General features: G+C 43.0%; 1 protein-coding gene across 1 annotated transcript in view; it reads right to left on the minus strand.

Moving 5' to 3' along the window:
- The window catches only part of LOC307130284 (uncharacterized protein), a gene marked incomplete at both ends in the record, with an annotated part of 58,280 nt that extends 50,719 nt beyond the window's left edge, over nucleotides 1-7,561 (minus strand). The window contains 4 exons of the mRNA XM_079823253.1: nucleotides 6,695-6,842; nucleotides 6,912-7,104; nucleotides 7,191-7,348; nucleotides 7,422-7,561. Of these exons, the coding sequence (XP_079679379.1) occupies nucleotides 6,695-6,842; nucleotides 6,912-7,104; nucleotides 7,191-7,348; nucleotides 7,422-7,561 (639 nt within the window). The remainder of the gene's footprint in view (nucleotides 1-6,694; nucleotides 6,843-6,911; nucleotides 7,105-7,190; nucleotides 7,349-7,421) is intronic.

Genomic DNA, 7,561 nt, shown 5'->3' on the forward strand with positions numbered 1-7,561 from the left:
TGCTGAGGAAACTGTTGACTAGCTTGTTGTTGAACCTTCTGAGGAAACTGTTGACTAGCTTGTTGTTGAACCTTCTGAGGAAACTGTTGACTAGCTTGTTGTTGAACCTTCTGAGGAAACTGTTGACTAGCTTGTTGTTGAACCTTCTGAGGAAACTGTTGACTAGCTAGCTGTTGAACCTTCAGAGGAAACTGTTGACTAGCTTGTTGTTGAACCTTCAGAGGAAACTGTTGACTAGCTAGCTGTTGAACCTTCAGAGGAAACTGTTGACTAGCTTGTTGTTGAACCTTCAGAGGAAACTGTTGAACCTTCTGAGGAAACTGTTGACTAGCTTGTTGTTGAACCTTCTGAGGAAACTGTTGACTAGCTTGTTGTTGAACCTGCTGAGGAAACTGGGGCAAATTACTCCACTGTGGAACAGCATGACAAAAAGCACAAAACCACACACAAAGTGCCAGCGATTGAACAGCACACCAGCTTCCTGCCATTGTTCAACAGCTAGTCACACTGTTGAGATGATGCCCTTTGGTCTTTTTGTATTCTACAGATTTTGGCTAATTAACGATAATCCCTCCCTCTTCATGAACAGTCATGATTCTCCAGACTTGCCCAAATGGGAGCTTATGCTACCAGAAAATTCTCATCAAAATGATACGCATGTGATGTAGGCCTATATTGACTCCAATTAGTCAGATTTGTCATATTGAAGACAAATAAAAAGGTTCATGCTCAGGTTTGCTACTGGAGCTTGCCCAAAGTACTTTGGGTAGATGTTTGGTGCATTCCGCTTTGCTTGTAGACTAGCATTACTACTTTTACAATATCTTTATATGGCAGAAATAGTAAGAGTAGTCTGTAGTTCCAAATTTAGCAACACACTCACAAACCTCCCTAAGCACTTCCCCTCGGGGCAATCCCTGTCGCCAGTTTGAAGTGTTCCACAAGTGGACAAGAGAGGTTTATGTGGACAGACCCTCGACTCCTTAGACAGAGGGGACCAGTCTACTCATATATACTTTAATTACAAAATAAATGTAACTGTAATCAGTTACTTATGAAAATGTTAATTATTACAAAGGGGGTTACATCTGAATATTTTCTGTAAAAAGCTAGGATATGTTGAATAATATGAATTTGTTGCTTTGCCTGTGCAGGATGCCTCTTGCCATTTACAGTGTTTTTTTTTTATATACAATTGCTAGGACCCATTTCTCAATACTTAGGTCACTTTTTCAAAACTCTTCACACAGTTCTCCTAACAAACTTTCAGCTCGGCACAGCAGATCATTTCACATTCAAAATGCACTAAAACTACCAAAACACAATTCTTTCCCCTAGCAAAGGTTTTCAACCAACACGCACACACTTTGTCAATCCCCAAACGGACGAGGCGTTTATACTTGACGCACTCGCCGTTGTACTATTCTGTGAAACGACAGAGGGCGACTCGGAGTAATTGTTCTATAAACCATCAGGAAACAGCAGTGAGAGAAGAATGTAGCTACACAGGTGACCATATTTATTTGAATAAACTTCACCAAAAACCACACTACAAAAGAATCGTGTAAAACTCAGTAAACCTTGATTGCTAATCATTAATACGGTGTATGCTTTCGATTTACCCCGAAAGAAAGTGAAATATGACAACCTGCCCCATAGGTGGGGCACATTAACATGACAGCTTGATGTTATCAGATACAATCAAATAAAACAACAAGACAAAATACAAATTAACTTTCAAATAAAATAATGGCATCATTAAAAATATACTAATTTCTTCTGAACATTGACTGTCATTCTTTCCTCAATAGAATAGCATAGTTCTAATAGGGGCACATTGTAACAGTTACAACATGCCCCACCTGTGCAACTGGGATTTAAACCCGTCTAGTGTCTTCTGCTGGTTAGAGCAGCATTAAAAGAACTCTCAACTTGGTCTTATTTTCAATAAACTTAAGAAATGTACGTCTGTTATGTTAAATGTTCAGTGAGAGCGTCCAAAGAATTATTAATTGGTGCAGTTTCTCTAAATAATGTTGATATGGCAACTAGTAAATACATTAGGTTTCATCATCCCGGCATGTGTGGAAAGTTAACCTGTTACAACTAGCCCCGCGTTTAAATTCCAGACGGAGAAAAATAATAACTTCTGTACCTCTGCAAGTCACATAGCATGCAGCCATAGGGTTTCAGACTAAATGGGACTTGCAAAGGTACAGTCAGTTCCACCACATTTGCAGAATAAGGCACTCTTTCCAGGTCAAAAGCAAAGTGACAAGTCAGATACAAGCAAGGATTGATGTCAGTTTTATTGAGAAACTTTCTTTTGCCCTTGAACAATTACAGGACCAAGTGTGGCCTTGCCTTCCCACTGAACACCTAGAGAGAAGAAAAAGAGCAAAGTTAGGAGCACTTAAAACATCAAAAGCAACCTTAAAGCAAGAGCTACCGACCTCCATAGGGAGAAGCAGCAATTCCACCATCAGGACCACATGTTGAGTCACAGCAACCACAAACTTGGTCATTTCCATCAGCAGCAAACCACCTGCAACAAGACAAAGCACTTTCAACATGAGCAAAGTCAGCTTTTTAAAAAAAGAATAAGTGCAACGTACCCATTGGCAAAGGAACAGGATTTGCGCTGAGCGTCACTGGGTGCAGAAGCAATAGTTGCCTTCAGAACACATGTTATGTAGATCTACAAGGGATGACAGACAAGTCAGAAAACCAAAGCAGATGGGAAGAGAAGTCGAATTAACTCTTGTGGTACATACAGAAGGACTGGTGCTCTCCTGGAACATGAATGCCTCCAGCTGGAACTGGATCTTGTCAACCTGGGACCGAGGCATGAAGCGGGAGCTGGAAGCTGTAGCCTTGGCATCCACAAAGCACCTGACGACAAAGTCACCACAAAGAGCAACTCATGAATGTTTAAAAAGAGCAAACAAAACAGTCCTATAGCATCAAGAGCCATGACCTTACCCATGATTCTCAATGAAGGAATATCTCGGAAGGGAGTTCACGTCAGGCACCTGAGTGGCCACACAGCTGTCCACAAACACACGCAGAGGCACATGATTGTACTGCTTCACAGATGCCTCGATGTTAATAACGCCACCCAGGAAATAGGAGTATGAAGGCCTCTGGTAGGACCAATCGTCTACAAAAGAGAAGGAACACCCTAGGAAGAGCCACATTTGCAAGGTCGAAGGTCCAAAGAAAGTGCACTTACCCAGCATGAGCTTCAGGGAGAACATCAAGACTTCTTCACCAACCTTGGTTGAGGCATAAGGGACCCATGTTGGCCTCAAGGCATCACTGCTTACATTGTGTAGCCTGTGGTTCATGAAAGTACCCATTAAATGGTCTCCCAGTTGCACAAGCAGTGAAAGTCACAGAGGTCACTTACCTTTGATAGTGGCATTGAACGCCAACAATTGCACCATCGGCCCGGGTAATCGGAGTACCTGCAAGAGCCTCAGGGGTGTAGGTAAGAGAGAAGGTGTAGACAAGCTCATCCTCATTCATCTGTAAGAGATTGTAGTTAAAACAAGACAGTTCCTCATGAAGGTGTAATCATTATTATGAATGAGAGAAAGTGCATTGTGCAATACGGTGGACAAACACTTCAAGCAGGAGAAAACAACTGCAGAGCTTAAAACATGCATTGGTATGAACGGGCCTTAAGAAATGTTTATGCCAGCTGCCCTGGCATTGCAAATACAACATACAACAGCAGTGTGAACTGACGGTCCTTGAAGAGGACTTTGGATATCCTCAATTTGAACAAACAACCGATTAAGATTTAGGAGTTCTTACCATCTGCACGCTGTTGCAGTCCTGTAATTCATACTCAAAGATGAGCACCCTAGACTCAGAGTCCTGACCAGCAACAGGACATCCACCTAAAGACAGACCAGTTGGCTGGATCAACTGACCATTGCTAAACAAGTCCTGCTGGACTTCTACAAGAACCCGGTTCTCTCCGCATTGAACCGCTACGCTGCTGGGAGTCACGGGTTGCCTCAACTGGAAGTCCACCGCCAACTCGCTCTGCACCTCGGGAACGACCGGATACCTCCAATCCAAAGGCTTCACTGGACCCTGCAACAGCTGCTTCTCCTGAAGGCCAAAAGGCTCCTGTGCAAGGCCTCTGGAGGCAGGACCCAAAGGACTCTGAAATGGAGAAGCCGCTTGCAAAGGATTCCAGAGCTCTGGAGCAGAAAAGGCAGGACTTCTGAAATCTGGATCTGATTTTTGCACCATGCTTCTTGGACTTTGACTGTGCATCAAACTTCCCCACGCATCAGGCAGATCAAACACAACAATCACAACCACCACTAACACACCTCTCAGAAGCTCCATCCTAGCAAACTTTGACACAAATGCCACAACACACACCAGTGCTTGGCTTTGCCATTTTGTACAGCTTTGAATGAAGGTGGCTCATCCCCTTTTAGTTGAATTGATTGCCTTTGATTCTCCTCTGGACCTGTAGAGTTTATATGCATCTCTGGGACCCACAGCTCTGCACAATTTGTATGTCTCTCTTATCTGACAAATTGAGGGGGACATTTACATGACACCATTTTCAAATGAAACTTTAAATGCATTGTGTTCATTTACACAACAACAGTGCTTTGTGGGCCTTAAAAATGCAAACTTTTAAAAACAGGGTTTCAAAGTTTTTGAAAATGAGACCATTATTGTCTCCATGTAAACTACAAAAACATGAATTTGTGAAAACTGTGACATCATGCGCATGCATATTGCGTGTTTAGTCTATAGGCACGTAGTGTTTCTTTGCAAAGTGTCATCGCCATCTACTGGATTCTCTGCAGAGATTCTCCTAGAGATTTAATCAGATCAAGATACGTCATATTTGCACAGTCTAATCTAAAGGCCTTGGTGATGTTTTCCCTGAAGGTCGTGTCAGTGGCGGCCTCACAAAGTTCGATGGTTCGCCATGACACAGGAAGCTGTTGTAAGTCGGGCATACAATGTCCGATCTGCCCCAAACTTCAGATGTTTGATAAGAGTCCTGGCCTGAAGACATCTACATATGAGTTTCAGAATTAGGCATGGCAAAATGGCTCGATAGCGCCACCTACAACATTTCAACGAAGTGCCCCTCCCGCTACGTTTCACGTACAGGTATGAAATTCGGTACACAGCCCAATACCTACAAAAAATCTCCTGCTACAAAATCAACGACACAGAGGGAAGATAGTGAGGGAAGGGCATGAAAAAGTGAATTGAAACACAGTCATTCATTTTTGTCCACTTGCCCTCAGCTTCTTATTCTTGAACATCAGCAGTTTATGCAACTGGCCACAGACCTACGTTTTGTCAAATTTTCCACCAAAATGTCTCTAGGAAAAATGTGTGATACAAAGAGCAAGAAGAGTTAACAGGACTAAGACTTAAGTTAATGATGGGACACTAAAATGGACAAATATAATAGTAGACCCCATTTTGAAATGTGTATTTCACAAACCTAATACACCAACAGTTAGCTCTTCAAACCAGTTAAATATAATTCAAATGGGATGCATTTCCTTGACAGCATGGATACTAGTCAAATTGCCTTCCACGTTCTGTTTTTAATGGTGCAGCAACAACAAGCACAGACAGTTAAACAAAGTAGCTTATTTTGTCCAAATCTACAGAAGCGACATGGTTTAGACCAGTTAATGTCACACTCTGGAAACGGTTTATAAAGACCCCTTTCATGAGTGAAGGTTAAAAGTCAAAAAAGTTTAAAACATTTTAGACCGCATTTACACCTGTATTTAGCATAGTCCACTTGTGATTGGACTGATAAACGCTTTAGTACCAGGTGTAAACAGGCCCTCAGACAGCAACTCAGGTGTGATACACCAGTTAAGGGACTAAACCAGCTTTTATTAAAGCACCAGTCTACTTTTCAATAAACATTGGGGCTAGCCTAAAGAAAAAAGGCTGGTCACAATTTGGGATTAAAAAGGACAATGCAGGTTGATACTGATTTCATTGCAGATGCAATGCTGTACTTGCATGACTTCGGGGGGCTTTCAAATAGCATTAGCAAAAAACAGAGGGACTTGGCATGCTTGAATATCAGTACAAGCAGTTATGTTAGTCCAGCCATAAAGCCACAAGTAGAGACCAAAACAGATTCCATTAAGAACAGGGACCCAGGTTAGCAACTGGAACTTGGCAAATAGGTCAGGTTTGGGCAGAAACTTGGCTTGTTTAGTTCAAGTCAAGCATAACCTTGAAGCAAAAAAAGGGAACTCTGGTTTAGTAGTGTAGCCCAATAAATCAAACTGAGAACAGTCATGAAAGATCAATACCAAAGAGACAGTTGAGTTAAGAAGTTTATTAAAACTACTAAAGTCACATGACCAGGTTAACTTCTCCACTAGACACCACAGTTTGCCCACTAGAGATGGTCTTGACGTTAGCATCTCTTCCTGGAAAAGAAGTGGTAGAATCGTGAGGCATTTAAAAACCAAATTCTCATGGTTCCTGAAGTCAGTTTACAACAAGCACTCACTTTTCCTAGTGCAGCTTTGCTCACAGGAGCCAGAAGAGGGATGGCACACTGCTGTACTACAGTGGATGAAGATCTAACAGAGGGGGGAAAGGGATAAGCCACGGAAAGAAAAACAACACCTAATATTAAGGATTCAGGTAAGGCTGCAGAGCATACGGTTTCCTGTAGAGGAGCCAGTGATGCTGGATCCACAAATGTGAACATCTTCACAACAAAGCGCTTGTAGTGGGTTGGGAACTGAAGACCAGAAGATCCAGCCACCGGAACCAATGAGGTCAGGTAACGGTCATCCTGGTAAGGGCATCTGAAAGGTAAAGAGGCAGTCAGAAGTGCCTTACAGCACACTAGATGGATAAAGACTGGCCTTACTCACCCATCGACCAGAAGGTCCCACTGGGGTAGACTGAGTGGACTGGGGGTTGATGTCGCCCAGCAACGTCCCAGCATTAGGACAATGTTGGGGTCGGTCCTCTCCAAAATGCGCACCTCAACATACACAGGCTCCCGCAGGACTTTTGTGACGGGATAATCAGCATCACCGTAGTAGGACGTGTATGCCTCATCCCCTGAGGAAGAAAACCAGCGTTTAACCAGAAACTGCTGCAACCTGGAGTTTTAGAAAATACTTATGCATACTTGGACAGACACTTACCTTCTGCACAGCCTTTGGTGACACATTGACCATTTGCCAGTCTAAGCTCCACCCTGAGGGGTCCAGAAGCCGCTACTGGTGGAGGTGCAGGAACAGTGTTGACCTCCACAACCAGAGCTTCCACAGAAGTAGCAGAGTACCTACACTGGAAGAGAAGCCTAGACAACAAATAGTGAGCTTGTAGCCTTTGTCAAGGATTCATATTTTTTCTAAATAAAATAAAATGCCTACTCAAAATGGCTGTCCCTTGTGATGGAACCAAGTGGTCCGACACCCACTTCATACGAGGAGGTCATTCGGTTTTCATACACCACATATCCACCGTCCTCCTGCAAATAGTAACTGTTGGCATCCAGGCCATTCCAAGCCAT

The sequence above is a fragment of the Gobio gobio genome (assembly GCF_949357685.1).
Source record: "Gobio gobio genome assembly, chromosome: 8".
NCBI lineage: Eukaryota > Metazoa > Chordata > Actinopteri > Cypriniformes > Gobionidae > Gobio > Gobio gobio.